Source organism: Aspergillus chevalieri, chromosome 8 (genome assembly GCF_016861735.1).
Source record: "Aspergillus chevalieri M1 DNA, chromosome 8, nearly complete sequence".
In the NCBI taxonomy this organism is placed as follows: Eukaryota; Fungi; Ascomycota; class Eurotiomycetes; order Eurotiales; family Aspergillaceae; genus Aspergillus; species Aspergillus chevalieri.
Window position 1 is genome coordinate 1370960 of NC_057369.1, and position 18022 is coordinate 1388981.

The 18022-nt window shown below is 48.3% G+C and overlaps 5 protein-coding genes across 5 annotated transcripts; 2 read left to right on the forward strand and 3 right to left on the reverse strand.

Annotated features, from left to right (window-relative positions):
* Positions 1-584: 584 nt before the first annotated feature.
* Positions 585-2451, forward strand: ACHE_80465S (uncharacterized protein; the record flags this gene model as incomplete). Its single annotated transcript, XM_043283838.1, has 3 exons — positions 585-647; positions 708-1134; positions 1181-2451. The coding sequence occupies 3 exons, from the start codon at positions 585-587 to the stop codon at positions 2449-2451; spliced, it is 1761 nt and encodes a 586-aa protein (XP_043141078.1).
* Positions 2452-3053: 602 nt separating this feature from the next.
* On the forward strand, positions 3054-6404 carry ACHE_80466S (uncharacterized protein; the record flags this gene model as incomplete). The annotated part of the gene is made up of 1 exon (XM_043283839.1): positions 3054-6404. The coding sequence occupies one exon, from the start codon at positions 3054-3056 to the stop codon at positions 6402-6404; it is 3351 nt and encodes a 1116-aa protein (XP_043141079.1).
* A 5703-nt stretch (positions 6405-12107) lies between these two features.
* Positions 12108-13434, reverse strand: ACHE_80467A (putative malic acid transport protein; the record flags this gene model as incomplete). The annotated part of the gene is made up of 2 exons (XM_043283840.1): positions 12108-12323; positions 12379-13434. The coding sequence occupies 2 exons, from the start codon at positions 13432-13434 to the stop codon at positions 12108-12110; spliced, it is 1272 nt and encodes a 423-aa protein (XP_043141080.1).
* A 385-nt stretch (positions 13435-13819) lies between these two features.
* Positions 13820-14915, reverse strand: ACHE_80468A (putative LaeA-like methyltransferase; the record flags this gene model as incomplete). The annotated part of the gene is made up of 4 exons (XM_043283842.1): positions 13820-14262; positions 14318-14592; positions 14657-14767; positions 14857-14915. The coding sequence occupies 4 exons, from the start codon at positions 14913-14915 to the stop codon at positions 13820-13822; spliced, it is 888 nt and encodes a 295-aa protein (XP_043141081.1).
* A 2543-nt stretch (positions 14916-17458) lies between these two features.
* ACHE_80469A (uncharacterized protein) lies at positions 17459-18009 on the reverse strand (the record flags this gene model as incomplete). Its single annotated transcript, XM_043283843.1, has 2 exons — positions 17459-17917; positions 17968-18009. The coding sequence occupies 2 exons, from the start codon at positions 18007-18009 to the stop codon at positions 17459-17461; spliced, it is 501 nt and encodes a 166-aa protein (XP_043141082.1).
* Between the last annotated feature and the right edge of the window lie 13 nt (positions 18010-18022).

An 18022-nucleotide genomic window follows, 5' to 3' on the forward strand; every position in this document is an offset into this window, starting at 1 on the left:
TCTTTCCTTCATTCTTTAGGGTGTTTCTGTTTCTGACTCGCCTGCATTACTTTTGTCCGTCAATCATTCACTCGTTTTTCATTCTCATTGTCTCCAGCCGCGTCCATTCATTCATTCCCACGGGTCATACGCGCCGGCCATCCTGGTCCTGCAGACTGTTGTGCTCCTACTTCTGCTCCGTCGCGGCGCCAAAGCATAGAAATCATTTATAGACAATTGATTTGCCTAGCGCTTCGTTGAAACCATCATCTCGCCAGCTGTCTATCACTATCCTCGCTCTGACCGTCCAGTGGCCATGCGTTGTTGATCCAACTCCTCGTTGTCCTTGCGTGTCGCTCATTATCCCCCGGCTATCGTTTATGAAACATTCTTAAAATATCCTTTCCAGCTTTTTTTTTTTTTTCTTTCGGCGCATTGATTGCTGTTGCTTGCTGTTACTGTCATTGTTGGTTGGGATCGCGACTTCGTCCGGCTGGTCCGCGAAGTCCATTCACGTCGTTCGCTGCTGTCTCTCTTTCGTTCTACATCCGTTCAAAACGTTCCTTGGTCGCCTCTCTCCTGCTGGTCAGGATTTCACTTGCAAGATGCGCTGCTGTGGCGATCGTGAAAAGGGACCGGTTTCTCTTGAGGAGAAATGGGACTATGTGGTGAGTTGAGCTCTAACTGCTAACTGCTATGCGACAACAAGCTAACCATGACATCTCTAGAATCTCGACGACTTCAAATCTGAGTCCTGCCTAACACCCTTCTCCTACTTTTTCCTTTGGTTCTTCCTCTTCATCTCGCTGGCCGTGTATGGCGTCGATACTTTTACCGCCGTGAACCTCCTCGCTTTCTCTCGATGGGCCGGCCAAATCGAACCCACCATCCCGTTCCATATCTCGCGCTGGATCTACGCCGTCTGTATCATCATCTCCTTCGCTCTGTTGATATATCGATGGATGGTCGCCATCCGCGCGATCCGCTCGAAAAGTATCGCTCGCAGCTACCTCAACTCGCTCGCAGTTCGCATTCAAAGTATCCGACCAGGAAGACGAGGTCGCGGGTGGAAACGGTTTCTGGTGTTCGCGGAGCTGACCAAGAGTAAGAAGGGAGCGGAATACGTGGCTTTGTTTACGTATTTCTCGTTTGAGTGTAAGTCTCGTTTATCCGTGATTGCCGACTAGTACTAACTATGCAGCCTGGATGAACACTGTTTTTGCCGATGGACCCCGTCAAGTCGTCAACGCCATCACGCTGTACTCCGTAATGCAGATGGACCTTCTCCCTGGTGGAAAGAACGCAGAAAAATCCGATGACAGCTCGGCCGCGCAATTCTTCGAAAACGTGAGGATCCTGGCAGTGAACAATAACCTGCGAGCTGTCGTCCTGTTTTCCATGCTGTTCACCTTGGTTATCTGGGTGTTATCCGTCATCAAACTGTTGATCGCAATCGTTCTTTACCTTATCTTCCTCTTTCACCACATCCCATCGCGCGATGGTACTTTGACAGCGTATTGTCGCCGCAAGATCAACACCCGTGTGATGCGCATCGTCACGGTAAAGGTTAACAAGGCGTTAGCCAAGGGAATGGCTCTGCAAGACCGAGCACCAACGCAGCCAAACATGGGTGCGAGTGTCAAACCAACATTGCCTGCTGTAGGGAAGAGTGAAGACAAGGCACCTATCGTCACAACCATCTCTCGCACCACGACTCAAACAACGCTTCCCTCGCGCCCTTCAACTGCAGCGGACCGCAACCCTACACTTCCTGACCTGTCATGGCCCGATGAACATCCCGGCCTAAGCAGAACCGCTACTGAGACGTCTGCGTTCTCTGAATCTGCCGCAGTTTCGACGTACAGTCCTCTGGACCGCGGTCCATCACCAGCACCACCTGTACCCCCTTTACCAGCCAACGTCCCTCCTATGCGCTCAAATACGCCCGCTACTCGACCGCCGCCGTCACGGCACACCCCTGCTCCCACTGCGACGGCCCGTTCGACTCCGGCACCTGGATACCGGGGAATGACTGAGGAGCGTGGCTACGGCGCTTACGGTCCACCCAATCCACCAGCTGCCGTTCCTTATCGATCCCACACTGCGGCTCCCGATCTGTATGGCCGATCGATGACTCCTGGCGTTGCAATCTCACCGTCAGCACAGACGGACTATCCCACTCAAACTTTCTCCCCAATTGTCCCAAATGCGACTGCTCAGTCTGGTTATCCCATGCCATCGTTCACCCCCATCAATCGAAGTGCTTCTCCCTCTGTCGCATATCCAGAACGAACCTTCACCCCGATGAATCCAATCCCTCAACCCAACAATGGGAATTATCTCCCTTTTGACCCCTCCATGACTTCACAAACACCAACCCAACCGACAGCCTCTCCTGTCTACCATGCATACTCCGGACAAGACGCGGGACAACCGGCATTCCGGCCATACCGCAACGACGGCAACTTCTGATATTGTCCTGGTGACTTTTTCGTTGCGCACAAAAGAATTTCCTTTTTGTTTTCTTTGCTTAAATGAGCGAGAGCATTGGAAGAGCTGGTTTAATCTTCTGCATATGATGACCTGAACTGATCACCTGTTTTCTTTTCATTTTGTTATGATAGAGAGCTGTAAATACCCTGTATGTTATGATGGCAATCTATTATCTCTACCTGGAATCGGAATCGCGTTGCTTTGTAGGGAACATCTCCGATATATATGTATAAACGCCCGTTTCTCCAGGGCAAAGGAGAGAAGAGAAATATCGTAATATAGTCAATCTAATAGCTATCGTATAAAATCAATAATATCCTATAAAAGCCCAAAATATGCGATATGCATAATGCAACCTGTCCTCACTCCTGTACTCCATACAATATTGAAACCGTTATCTTTAAGCCAACTCCGCCCGCTCCGAGCTTCATCGCCGATCACCATCCCAGACCGCGACACTAACCAACACCAACATTTCCCAAACTTCAGCAACAATCACCACGCTGGCAATGATCCCTCCCCAAAGCCGATAAGAAATCACCACCTGATGCGCGCCATTGCTCTTCCACCTCCCTACCTAAATGGCCGTCCCTACGCCCCTGTTTCCGCCTCCATCGCCAGCTTCAGCCTCTTCGCCGTCTCCAGCCACAGCGCCAGCGGCATCACACGACCAGTCGTCTGGGAATTTTGAATATGAGAACAGCAACAGCAACGATAACAGAGGGAATGATGTTCAGGAAAGTGTTCCGCGCGGGTTGAGTAACGGGCTTCATGCAGATATGACGGAACGTTCGGAGAAGACTACGACCACGGACATGAACACGGGACAGGACGATTCGATGCCTTCAATACCGGAACCTCCTCTTTCCGCGAGAGCAGATAAGATGGAAGCTATCGCGGAGGATCCCGTGACTACATCTGAAGCGGAGGCAAAAGACGAACATGGACAGAAAACAGCTGGATCGGCATTGCGCCCCAAGCGGTCTCGTGCGCGATCGACGACGAGTTTGTTGGATGGGCCGTCGATTTTTCAGCCACATACCGTGAATGGAGAGACTAGTAGGACGGATCGCAGTAGCAGCAATGGGAACCTGAACGTTCCGTTATCTCCAAAGGGTACGACGAAAGCGACAGAGGGCGCTCATGTTCATCGTGGATCATCGGGGGAGGATCTTGAAGGTCCCGGGGCAATGACTCCGCAGCGAAACCAGGACAAGGATAAAGATGGAGAGAGGATATTAAAGCTATCACCGTCGAAGATCCACGAGCTCACGTCGTCGCCGCAGTCAATTGCGCTTCGCCCAGTTCCAGAGTCCTCGCCGGATAACGGTCGGCGGGTCATGTCTGATAACACGTACACGACGGCTTCACGCTCGGGATCTGGCGATGGGTTGTCGCAGCCGCAGTTACATCTTCCGAGTGAATTGAGGATATCGACGGACGTTGCTAAGATTCAGGGTAGTAGGGATCTTCACCTTGATGATCTCCCTGAGGCGTTGAGCCCGGGGACGAGGCCGGTGTCTTCTTCGTCGCGCAATGGGCGGCCTCATGCGTCAAGGACGGTTTCTACCCCGTCAGCATCGTCGTCGCAGCGGCAGAAGCCCGCTTCCTCGAATAATCAGCGTCTAGCGCAGACCTGGTCGTCACGGCCCAGACAGGATCGACCGTCTATAACTCGCATGGAACATCCTGAATCTAAGCACCACCATAACCATAATAATCACGGCCTCGCGCCACCCCCCCAGCTAGCGGAGCCGGCTCTCCCGTCTCCTATGCCCCAGTCTATACCCCTTCCGCCTGTGTCGATACCTACATACTTGCAACTAGAGCTTGCATCTGGCCGGCCGTCCCCGTTGTATATTCATCGATCAGCTACATCCGACTTTCCCTATGAGTCTGCGCGGGTAAAGCTCGAACGACTGGTGAACTTTCTTATGCTCCCTCCGGCAGTGGAGCAGGTGCTTTGGTTCGGGTTGCTAGCATGTCTCGATTCGTGGCTTTATTCGTTTACGATACTCCCTCTGCGTTTTGTCAAAGCACTGTACATCCTACTGGAATCGTGGGTTTTGAATTTAGGTGTTGAATTCCGGTTTATCTCGGGGTTCGTTTATAACGGTGTTGGACGGGTATGGCGTCGGAGGAACAAGACTGCTTCTAATTCTGCAGGCTTTGGTGAACCACAACGCAGTCCTGATCTGGATGGCAGATTTCGAGCGAAACAAGAACAGGTTGTTGAGCGGGAGTCGCGTTCTAGAGCTCCAACGGAGCCGCGACGGCGCCATCGGGCCGAGACGTATCGGCATCATCGTCGACAGAAGTCTATTCCTTCTGCGCTGCTTCCGGATGACAAGGCGGATATTCTGAAGGGGTTGCTTATGATTGTAACATGCTGGGTGCTTATGCGGTTTGATGCGAGTCGGATGTATCACTGGATCCGTGGGCAGGCTGCGATCAAGCTCTACGTGATCTACAATGTCCTCGAAGTCAGTGATCGATTGCTTGGTGCTATTGGGCAGGATGTGCTGGAGTGTCTTTTCTCAAGAGAAGCGCTGGAGCGCAGGCCGGATGGACGGAGCAAGGTGTTTCGGCCGTTCGGGCTGTTTTTACTTGCGCTGGCGTATACGGTGATTCATGCGACTTCGCTGTTCTACCAGGTCATGACATTGAACGTGGCGGTCAACTCATATTCTAATGCCCTGATTACACTCCTACTCTCCAACCAGTTTGTGGAGATCAAGTCGACCGTGTTCAAGAAGTTTGAGAAAGAGAACCTCTTCCAACTAACCTGCGCCGACGTGGTGGAGCGCTTCCAGCTCTGGCTTATGCTCACGATAATCGCCTCCCGCAACATCGTCGAAACAGGTGCATTCAACTTCGTCGGCAGCTTAGGCTCTACCTGGAGTCTCAGCGGGAACTCCTCAACAAGCACAAACAGCACACCCCTCTCAACGCCACCCCGGACAGCATCCTCTATCCTCCCGCAGTCTTTCACAATCTTCCCCTCCTCTCTAATCGCCTCCTTCAGCCAAGTCAACACCTTCCTCCCGAGTCTCGCACAAGTTCTCGGTCCATTCCTTGTCGTCCTAGGCTCGGAAATACTAGTTGACTGGCTCAAACACGCCTACATCAACAAATTCAACAACATCCGCCCGAACATCTACGGTCGATTCCTCGACATCCTAGCAAAAGATTACTACACAAACGCGTTCGGCGACCAAAACCTCACCCGCAGGCTCGGTCTCCCCGTCATCCCACTCTCATGCCTATTCTTCCGCGTCTCTGTCCAAACATACAAAATGTTCCTCGCTGCATCGCTACCCCAACAACCCTCCTCAACAGCCATGCAAGCGACGTCTCTCTCCTCGATACATAATCATTACGCCCCGGCACCGGTCCAATCAGCACCACCATTGACACTGAAAACAATCGTTCCGTCTTCAATGACGCATATAAGCAATATCTTCCGCAGCGTCCTCGCAAACGCAATGCCCACACCCGCTCAATCAGTCTACATCTTCACCGTCATACTGATAATAACCCTCTTCCTCGTCCTCCTTATCTTCAAACTCCTCTTGGGAATAAGTCTCCTCGCGTTCTCCCGCAGACGGTACCAGGGTATGAAACTTGCCGAACACGAAAGCGCGCATCCCCATCCCCACAATCAACCCCACAACCATAATGGCACCACGGCAAACCACCCCACCGAAAACACCGCAAAGTCCCGCGGCTACGCAGTCGAAGGAAGCAAACGCATCGGCAGCTGGGGCGTCGTGGAAGTCGGGGACGATAGACGGCGGTGGGTGTATGCTGATGATCCCGAGGGGTTGAAAAGGGTGCGCGCGTATGAGGAGAAGGAGACGAAGAAGGGAAGTGAGGAGGGAAGTTTTGAGCATGTGCAGAGGTATGAGATGGTTGCTAAGAGGATATGGTGATTGGTTTTTCGACCAGGTGGTTTTTAATAAATGTGTTGAATATTTGTGATACCATGGTTGTAGTATATGTGATATGGGATTGCATAGATTGTTGTTATTTGTTAGTATTAATGATAGGTAATAGTACATAAATGCAGAAGAATGTGCCTAATACATCCGCGGGCGTCAGCTCCATTATATATAATACATACCTCCACCCCCACAAGGGAAAACAGTCACGCGGAGGCCGAAACTGGTCTGTCGAGGTTAGAGACTTGATGTTCCCACAATGGCTAGCGACTTCGTGAAATCGGTTGTTGACAGTCGCTTCTCTCGCTCGTAATGAAATCCACGTAAGTCAGCACGGAGGAGGGCAGAGGCCGTCCTGAGCAATCATCCACGTTAGTTAATAAACCCATGCCACGGTCAAGAAAGTCTTACGATGCCACCCGGTTCCTCAGCACGTCTAATTGGTGATTTATATTTGACACAGCTGTCAACCAGGAACCTCAAACGAACAAGTCAGCAGCGCTTAGCCCAGACGAATAATCAAGATTCTTGCAGAAATTCCCACGTCTGTCCGGCAAATGCAATTCAACCACTTGTTATATGTCTCATGATTCAGCACCTTATCTCTTTGAGGTACGAGTGGGTAGTAAGTGAGGGACCCGGCCCACGAGCTCGCGATTGCTCAAATACGTAGGAACATGAAGACGGTTCACCGTCGACTATACTTGTCGAAAGTGGTCGGGTGGGATTGATAGGATGAGTTTAGCGCAGAGCTATAAAGACCGACCGTAACGTAGAACGACAACGAGAGGCACGCCCTTGGTTTGTGCCCACTTTAAGCATGTATGTAATCGTATGTGCATGATATCACAAGTGTGAACCGTACAGATATTTTCGTAGCCAGGCCAAGCGAGCTGATGGCATAGTGAAGTCGCGAGATGGTGGAATGGTTCTCCCAACCTCGGGGGATATTATTGCAGGTGATTTTGGATCCAGCAAGATCAGAAACTCTCCTGTTATTGCGTACCTTCCAGGATTGGAAGATCATATGTCGTGATAAGGTTCTCATGATGTTTGGCTCTTGGAGCAAGGCAGAGCAAGGCACCAAATAGACTGGTGTGATCAAATTTGCGGCGCCCACAGGACTGCCGGTGGGTTTTTGATTAGCTTGAATCGCAGATCAGCTTTCTTTTAATGTAGATGGATACAGAAGCCTTTTCCAGCAGGATCGATAGCAAATGTCATATGATGACATGTTATGCAGCTTGACTTGCTTTCTGGATCTGTACAACAGCCTCTATAGTCAGATGTGGACTGGGCGTTGACAGCGCGACCTGACGGCAGTAACAGATGGATCAACATCCTTCGTGCCGCGTGTAGAAATCAAAATCCATGCTGAGAACCCGCTGTGTTATCCCATACCACATATCTAGTGATGTTTTCCGGTTTGCAGGAGGGCTCGTGAATCCTATAGTTTCAGCAGTGCTGTTATGATCTTGGATAGAGTGATTATGGGCGGACATGCTGGACATAGTCGGACAACAGCTAATCATGATTTCTGTATACTGCATCGCAACCGCATTGCCCCCTGGGCGCGGGGAGAATGTGACTTGAGATGAGTTGTTGTATGTGTGCTGGTCTTTGGATGTTCGCGTGAAATGCTAGATTGCGTGTGGCTATTGAACCCAGCTAGCTGGCAACGCGGTTATGTGTACTAGTAGGGTGTGGAAGAACGCTGAATTGTTCTGTATCAGGGTTTGACTGGCTATTAGGGATTTGCTAAAATTACATCATGGCATCGCGTGACGATGATTGTTTTCGATGACGCGCAATTGCACGTTGTTCTAATCGGCGGTCATATACCCAAGCTCTCGAATAGATGCCATTCCTAGATGAGATGCGTATACTGTATTATTTCGAATTGATGGTTTGATCACGTTGAATTACTTTCCGATGCGAATGTCAATTGACATAGAGCTGTGCACTAGTACGGATAAATGCATGCGCGGAGTTATACTTCCATATGTCATGCAATGTCTTGTTGGATTTCCAGTATCGTGACTAATAGTCGTCAATTGTCGGGTTTACGTTTGAGACACTGTCTTCGCTGCTGGTATGTCGCGTTAAGCGGGTTAACACTAGGTCTACCTTGAGCACCATAGACACGTCGGCCTGCCTGGAGAGAATGTTTATGGTATGTGGTACAGTTGTTGGAGGCCTAAGTGGTGCAAAAGGGGAGGAATGCTCTCCGCCCACGTGGCTCTCCTAGAAGATGCTCAATGGGCCCTGTCACAGTGGATGTTCCACAATGGGCGTGATCAACTCGTTGACAACTTTGTACCTAGAAACTAGTGTCCATGTAGCCAACTGTCAAGTCTTGCTTATCGCTCATAATGTTTTGTATCGGTGGCAATGTTCTGGTCAATATGTGCTGTCAGCATCTCCAGGGGGCCTTGTCAGTTGCCGAAAGATTCGTAAACAGTCCCATAATCCGCACCGCAACACCAGAAAGATGAGAGGGTGGACGCATAGTCAATCCTGTTTCATGTTCGACATCTTCCTGGAGGGGAAATAAAATGAGCAGAAAACGGAAGTAGAACAGGAAGAAGCAAAAGCAGGTCCGTGAGAAAGGAGTTAGATAAGATTTATCGGCCCTGGCTCGTGTATTTCATGGCGGTTTCTGCAATTGTACAGCGCTCTTTGAAGTTTGGCAGGCCAGCCCATCAACTGTTGATGATGCATGAAACAACCACAGCATCATTTGTAGTTGTGGCATTCTATGACCTCTTGTGAGATGTGCTTAACTATGCTCCAACAAATTGATCACGAGTATGGCACTGTTAGCACAATGGGACGAATGGCACAGGAGGCTACTGTTAAGCTTGAGGTTTCCGATCCAGAGAAAAGGCTGCTGCTGCGAAAAAGATTTTATTTCATGCATTAGTCTCTCATTGTGCTATGTCTTGTTGAAGAAGCGGTATATAGATCTAGATAGTATTATTGATAGGCTTATCATCCCAATCTAATCGATAACTGCGTGTGAGTGAGACTCGAATTGGCGAAGTTCTTCCCAGATGTGATCATTCCAGCAGGATTTCTGGTGGAGACAAGTACTTTTTATATCTACCATTGCTCTAGAGTAACAACTTGAGACCACCTCTGCTGCAGGACATGTCCTACTCTACAGCCCAAAGGGCATTGTTTCCATTGCCATTTTCGGCCTCGACCCGACTCAGCACCCCGGGGTATCTCTCAGAAACTGATTTGTTAAGTCCGTTGGTCATTCTTGAGCAAAGGATTGAAAAGTCTCGTTGGGGAAACTTTTGAAATGGTTGTTGTAATTGATGCGTGATGAATGTGATGGCCATGGTTGCTTCCATTTATTCAGAGTGGGAGCCATGCCTCTTCTCCCAAATGCAAAGGACTCCGAGCAGCTGGAGGTATTCCCGAATTTACATCTTAACCACGAGAGCTGGGCGAATATCTGGGAAGATGGCCGAATTCAGGTTTATATAGACCGGGATGGTCTTCCCGCATCGCTTTTCGAGCACATTCCATTTTATTACCAGGTGTACGTAGCTGAAAATAAATAGTGGGATCAGGGCTGATTCTGAGCAATTGAAGAAGAGAAAGTATCCAAGGAATTTTTCCCAACACAGCTGTACCTCGGAAACGAAGACGATCCTGTTTCGTGTAAAACATAGAAGGTAATTACTCTCCAAAACACACTCTATCTTAAAAAGCTTTTCAGGTTCAAGAAAATACTGAAATACAATTTCCTGAGCGCTTATACGGCCTCAAAACAATTTAGTCACATTTCATCCAATTCTGGCTCCTTGTTCTTCTCAAATTCAGAGATCCTCTCTTTTACCCAGATCCTCTGTTGGTTGCTGAACTCCCGGTCAGCCTTAACCTGTATTCAATACCTCAGCATCGATCTTCCCTTCAAGTTAGATATTCATTACCGAGGCTTCACTCAATGTAGCATTGTCTTCGTCCCATTTCATTACGCGCGCTTTCTTGTCTAGGATCAAAATGGGCGGTTCAGAGGTATCGGGGTATGAGGGTTGGATGAAGAAATCGAAGTCGGTTGTCAACACATAATAGCAGTGTAAGTAAGCTTGGATTTCAACTCACTTTCACCCTTTTGCAGTTCATGATAACAAACTTTTGAGAGCAAGTTGATCTGCCGAAGGGGGCGTGGTTTGATTTGATATCGGAGAAGAGCAAAAGACATGGTAGTATCTGTATATCGTGTAAAATCCCAAATCGTAGTGTACTAGGGATTTTGAAGCATCTTGATAAAGGTCATCTGTATCATATAAAACTGGAGGTGGTATGTCCTAAGTTAGGCTCATGCCGCCACGATGATTTCATGAATGTAAGCAAAAGCACCAAGACTACATGCGGGGGAAAAGAATACATGGAAGCAGTCATACTGGTCTACCACGTTCCATGGTTCCAGTTCTTCATTAGGTGGAGGAGCAACAATTCTTTTAGTGGACTTCATAATCATGAACTTTGTTTATAGCGGGGATCCTTGTACCCCAAAATATCCTTGAAGACCATTCTCGAGGAATGACTGGATGGTCATTGAACAATGTACAAATGATGTCAGTCCCGTGCAGCTTATGATGGCTAGACTACAGATGCTGCGAATGTGACTTCATAGAACCGGACAAATTTTAACAACTGAGAACCTTCTCTATATAAAGGCCTGCATCGCAGGCGTTCAGATTTTGCCACATGCATTGTGCATCTTCACACTATCAATGTCATATTTAATTTCTCACACATTCTACCCAATATGTTATGGGACACTTCTATCTCTATTAGGACTTCTGTCCAAGCAGCTAAAAGAACATCTAGTCGAACTTCATCTGTATACCCAGGCTTAGTCAGACACCTACGTGCCCTACATAACATCCCAGACGAAAAGCCGTCGCCCAGGGAAATACAAACAACAATAGAGTCTGAAAGACGAGTACTGAACCCTGAGCGATCAGAAACCTCAAAATCGGGTACGGACAACGAAGTTGCCGGTTATAGCTCCTCATATGATCCATCCGAAACAACTCCCGAAAATGAGTTCAAGGTCCTGGAGAATGAATGCCGGAATGTGGGTATCATAAACCCATTATTCATTAGTCCGGCAAACAAAAAATTCAGTACATTGCTGGATGAGATGGCGGGAGGGTCAGTTCATAACGCTGATAAGTTGGGTGCCAGTGGGCGGGGATTGACAAGGAAAGGTAAAGAGGTGCATATTCAGAATGTTTCGGGGAGTCCATATGATCATTATCAAAAGCTTCTGGAGAGCTTGAAAAAGCTCAAAAGATTTGACAAATAGCAGCTCCCAGCTGGGAGCAGACTGTTAGCACTCCACTTCCTGTTGGGCGAAGAGACCCCCACTTTCCCTTCTTCAATCATCTCCAGATACGTGCCGTAGACATCTTCCAACGGCTTCCATCCATATGTCAACAACTAAACCAGCGTTTCATCTGTCATTGTAACTTGTATCCTGCACAGGAGGAAAATACAGCTGGGAGCAAAAAAAAGTCAAGCCACACCTTCATCCCAGACAAACTATAGACAAACCTCTACCCACAATGCCGTAATGAGCTTCCACCTTGGTGCTCGGAACGAATGTATTTACATATGCATTGTGACCCCAGAGTGTACAATAACCTAATACATATCATTCCAGTTTATGTATCAAGCCTCCTTATCATCAGTGTCATCTCTATAAGCACTTTTCCTCCAACCATGCGCAAGGCCCAATACTTTTCCGGTAACCAAACCCTTGATAGTGAAGATATGAAGGGTAATGCAAATGATAAGCAACAAAATAAATAACGCTGTAGACCATACCTTGAATGCCGGTGCATCCATAATCTTCCCCAGCTGTACAGCGCCATTTGTGTAAACCCCCTATTGGAATCTGTTAGAAACTTTGTATAAGAACGAATAACGACAGATGACTTACCCAAGGAAAAACCAACGCCCAAGCTGACATACTAAACTGCGACTCCCGAATCCCACCCGGCTGCGAGATAAACGTATGCACAATGCTGATGATCGCAAAACACCACCAAAACGTCCCGTATCCCCAAGAAAGCAGACCTGCAAGGTGACTCGCAAAGGCAACTGGCTGTGCAGCTTGAGCTGTCAAGAATGTGCCACGATTGTATTCCGCAAAGGCGCCTTTGGATACTGCCTGTCCGAGGACCTGTAAAGCAAAGCTCCCCTGTCCGAATGGACCACAGAGAATCATGTCTTGGTATATTTGCTCAAGTTTAGGAAAGGAGCGGTCAAAAAGACGAGTCGCAAAGATCTCACTCAATCCGAGGGCCATTGGAAGTCCAAGGCCGACCTCTAGGTACGAGACGATGATGACGGGAATTTGGAGACGTGAACTAATTTGTCCGTATACACAAATGACGCCTCCACCGGCAGCAGAGGTTAAGGCTGATATCAACGGTAGTAACACACCCGGTAGGATGGCTTTCACACCCGGCGGTTGGACCTTGGCAAAGACATACGGGATGACCATGACTGCCACCACCGCCATACCCGTGTCAATCCACCAAAGCACGTATGAGACAATTCCCCATGCTTTGCCCCATGAGTGCACCAGGACGAGAGTGGTCATCTGAATGATTGAGGTGGAGGTAATGGGAACACTAGCCAGGCATGCGGTTTCAATGATACTCGTTCGCAGTACGCGGGCGACATGTCGCGGATATAGGATGATGCGGAGGAGGTAGACGAATAGGCATAGCGCGAGCAGGATGATGGTGTATATCCAAATAACCACGGATATGACTTCTATCCCGCTAAATTGATAGTCCAGTTGGTGAAGGATTAAAGAGATGATTCCGGTGCCTTGGGGTACTAGGAACCATTGGGTTGAGAAATTCCATAGTGCACGCGACACAGGATGGGATGGTGGTCGCGTGGTCTCCTGTCCGTGCCTTTTGTCGATGCCGTTTTCATGTTGTTCCTTTGAGGATTGAGTGTCATGGTCGTTATGGTCTGCCATTTCGGTCTGGTGTTCTATGATTCACCCGTAGAAGACATTTCTTGCCTGTCTCTGTTGATACAGCTCTTTCTAGTCGAATTGGGTATCCAAATGAATTAGATATTGCGAGTGGTACACATCTTGGAGGCGGAGGACTGGTTAGAGAGCCCTGACGTAATTACGTATTGAATGCGGAACATGACAGCCTCAATTGCCCAATTGGGCAATCTCTATGTTAGGAAATTTTCAGTTTTCAAATTCAAGAACATGACTAGTTAATTTCTTGAAGGAAGAGCGCAATCAAGTCGATTTCCTGTCCTATCAGAAGACGTCACCGCGATGCCAATAATGCCCAAGAGTATATTATCAGACTCGCTCATATATCACGACGATTAGAAACAATCATTTACAGCAGACTCCCTCGTCTTTCCGGCTTCTTCCCAATAACCATCTCCATTGTCAATCCCACTGTTGCCTCGGAACATTCCCTCTCAAACTCAGCTATCAATTCCTCCGCCATTTCCTCAGCAACATCTTCCTCACTCGCCTTTCCAAGTCTAATCATGGCCATCGGTATCAATGATTGGAGCAACCGAGTAAGCCAGACGCGGGACCAGTCTCGCAAATGCGGTCTTGAAGCAGTATAGTATTCCTCGATGTGGAGGTTACCAAAGCCGATGCGTTTGGCTTCGCTCTTAATGTAGTTAGCCGGCACTATGAGGAGGCCGGACTTCTCTACGCAGTCGAGGACAAGGCGACGCGATTCGGTGAAGCTTGGGGGTTGGGGGGTTATATCACTTGTGATGGAGTGCGCGTTGGCTTCTTCCCATTGGAAGTAGCCACCTGGTTCTGCGTTCTGTCAGTTACTGAAATTTAGAAAACTGATGATGTCTTTGGTTAATACTCAGGATATCGAAGATGTTCTTTATGGCAAGCTCGTATTCGCCCTTTCTGAGAGCGCCAATTAATAATCGCACATGCACAAAATCATACCGCCCATGATGCTCCGGTGGGAAAGGCTTGAGGCAGTTCTGCAGGGATAGGTAGATTTCTGCATTGGTCTGCGTAGCAACGGGCTGGAACTGGACTGATGAGATGTCGAAACCGTGCAGGTAGTACGGACTTGAAGGATTGCGATTCTGCATGCCTAACACGGTGGCCGCATCTCGTAACCAAATTCTGAATACATCTCACGCATTACTTTCTCGACTTATCAAGCTTATCAGAGTCGAGGGATACATACCCCGTTCCAGTCGCAATATCCGCCACGCTCTGAATGTTCTCTTTGGGAATAGACGGATGAATCAAGTTATTACCGTAGACTTCGAGTAGGAAGACATGTTGGCTGTTGAGCCTAGAATTCTAACATTTTAGTCTTGAATGATGTCTTGTTCAAGTAGTCCCAAAATGTGTGCGGGGTCTTCAACGGAGATAAATGCATACCGCGCGGATTCCTCAGCATCTCGGCTGAGCATGTAAACCTCTGGCTGGATTTCATCCATTGTATGAGCAGCAAATATCCAAGACGGAAAATCCAATTGAAACAATCAATAGAGAACCATCCAGTTCGATAGCAACCCACGAACCAAAGGAGGGGAATGTACATTTATAGTAGCTCCCCTCTCTGTCTTGAAAATCCTTCGCCATGACTGCAGAGACTCGGCTACCCGGGATTTCCTGTCAAGAGGATGATCAGATCACTTGGCTGTCTGTGCTCGGACCAGTAGGGCAATTTGCAGCGTACTTTTGAACTGCCGGTGAAGGTCTGCCAATTGGAAGGAGAATAATTCCGGAGATTAAGACGTTAGGCGGGATTTAAGAGAAACTGGGCCGCCGTTGCCGGGCATTTTGTTGATTTTTCCCGTTTGGGTATAGCTGGGTTCGGGATTTGGATGCATAATTCGGACGTTGTTTATGCACTGTGGGTACGGGTTACAGGGGCATGCATTATGCAGCAGATCATTCTTGCAGAAACGCAGCGACGGAACAGCCCCAATTAACTCCTGTATCGTACACCGGACGAGCTGGATGCTTTTCAGTTCTTCTCTGTCGAGTATAATTCACTTTATATCTCGATTGCTTCGACCTCGTGAGACCTCCATGGCCCCTTGCAACGAAGTATGATAGCGGCCAAATTGTTTCTTGTTTGTAACTTCCGTTATCATTGTGCTCTGTTGCACTTACATATTTCACGCTGAGAAGCAGCTCTGACGTAAGTCAGACACGTGGCGCCGATAATTATATGTTTCTCTCTTCCCACTTTGCTTTCTTCCTTTAGCCGTCATCGATACATGAAGTTGACCATGGATCGCAGACTAGAGACCTGGGTCGCCCAAGGGGAAATGGACATAGAGCGCATTTTCGACGGAATGAACAAGGCATTGAGCGGCTTCTTGTTTGATACCTCGGAAGCGAGGCAAGAAATCCGTTCCAACTTTGCTGTCCTCTGCAGTGATATAAATGGGATGCCCCGTCTCACAGAGATAGCCTTTCGGCCCTTCCTTTACGACTGAGGGGTATTTCCCGGAGCTTGATGGAAACTACATCCACTATTTCTCAAAGCATGCAGTATCTCTCTTGGTTTTCCGTTCTCCTGTAAACAGGCGCTTCCAGACGCTCTAAGCTTTGATGAATTGTGTCGGGCGGTGGTATGGCCCAACGATCATCGCTTGCGACACTTCAGCAAATGGCGATCACTGGTAGAGCATCGGAGAATCATGTTCCAATGCCTTGCTATGGCAGAAATTAACAGAAGTTCCTATTTGATATTGTAGACTGGACGAAACAGGTTGAGCACAGAGCTGTCAAATTCCCTCCCTCAAGGGCTGATGAGGCAATGCTCAAAGTTCCAAACTGCGACAAGGAAGACGATAAGATGTTCCACGATGTATTGGATACCATGTGCTCGTATCAGTTCGATCTCGATTGTATCTTTGGTAATGTGCATCGTAATTGCTTTCGACCGTTGACGAAATAGTACCAAAGCGATGGCTTTCGTCTTCATGAATTGGCGATTTCACCAGAAAAGCTGCATGCTTTGGTTAAGCTGCTTCTTGTGGCCCAGTTTGGGCTGTATGATGACCTTGATCTTGAGCAATTTCTGGTCTCGACCGAGTGACGGGCTGTGTTGTCAAGACATTTATCTGCTCAATGACCGCGAAGGATCATATGTCCATTTTTATTTTTGGGTTCCCACCCTTGTCGGCGCATTCACACGGCCAAGCCATATCCAGGGAAATTTGGGTTCAGAGGGATACGTGGTTGCCGATTTTGATTTCGATTATGTCGGTGAGTTTGGCCACAGGCGTGATTCGGACGTATTTGGTCTTATAAGATGGGATTGCGACTCGACGTTAGGACTTCTCTTTAGGAATCGCCATTCAATCTGTGATAGGGCATTTCCTTGGTGATGCTCATGATTAGTCCACGACGCATGACTGCAAGATTGGGGAAGTTTTTCGACCAGACATCAGGGCATGAACATGGCTTCTTACAGCTATGTTGCTGTTCTGGGTGGTTGAACTTTTTGGCGTCACCGCATGAAAAATCGTACACCAATTGAGCGGCTTGTTATTTGTTGCCTTGGAATTTAATCAAGAGAGGATACGGGATGGGTTGGTGTTTGGTGTCTCATCACATGACTCCATAGGATAGATTCACTATACGTCGCCCTTCCACACATCATTCCGATCTCAACCTCCATTTTCTATCTGTTTACTACAGATGATGTTCGTGTTATCAATTTCATCTCTCTGGGTTGCGCTTCTTGACTCTCCGAGGCGACCAAAGAAGCCCCGTTAGACCTCATCCAAATTGCCATATCAGCTCAACAAAACATCAAACTAGCATCTACCGTCTTGATAATGCGGCCTCCTGAGGTGCGATGTGTGGGCTTCAGCCAGCAAACCGTCCGGCAAGGATTACGGGCGTTATTGACATGTCAGTGAAACGGAATAGAATACAGTGTTAGTATCGTTTTCAAATGATACAAGCAGTGACACTATAGAGCTCCCGTGCAATTCGATATTTGGACGGGGTCATGTCTCTAATACCTAGAAATCAGCCACCCTCGTTGCTCATCAGGCTCCATCTTCCGCAATATCCCCGCCTCCTTCCTCCCGACAGCAATATAAGTTGATACAATAGGATGTCCTTCAATGACATTGGGCGCACGTTGGCTGAAAATATTAACAATATAAGATCGTTTCCAAAGCGTCGAGGCTCTCCCGCAAGGTTTTGGGAAGTAATCCGAGGGCTTCTCTCTGGCCGGTGAGAGTTTCGCTGGCGCAGTCTCGACTTGTCTAGTAACCAAGGACATCCGTTTCTCAATACTATCTTCCCCGGGAGATAGACAAGCGCTGACCATGCTCGACATCCGGGTGAATTTGGCCAAGGGCACGATTCGAGTATATGTGCTGGACGTGTAGGATAAGAACTGGAGCCAGACGAACTTGACGTTGTGATTCTTGCTGAGGAATCTCATCCATTTCGAGATGGGAGGTTCCTTGTTGTCATCTTGTTAGTATATATATTGTTGAACGGGAAGAAACAAACTGGTAGTGGCCTCGGATTCCTATAGATGAACTGCGTAGCCATCTTGAACGTTGTG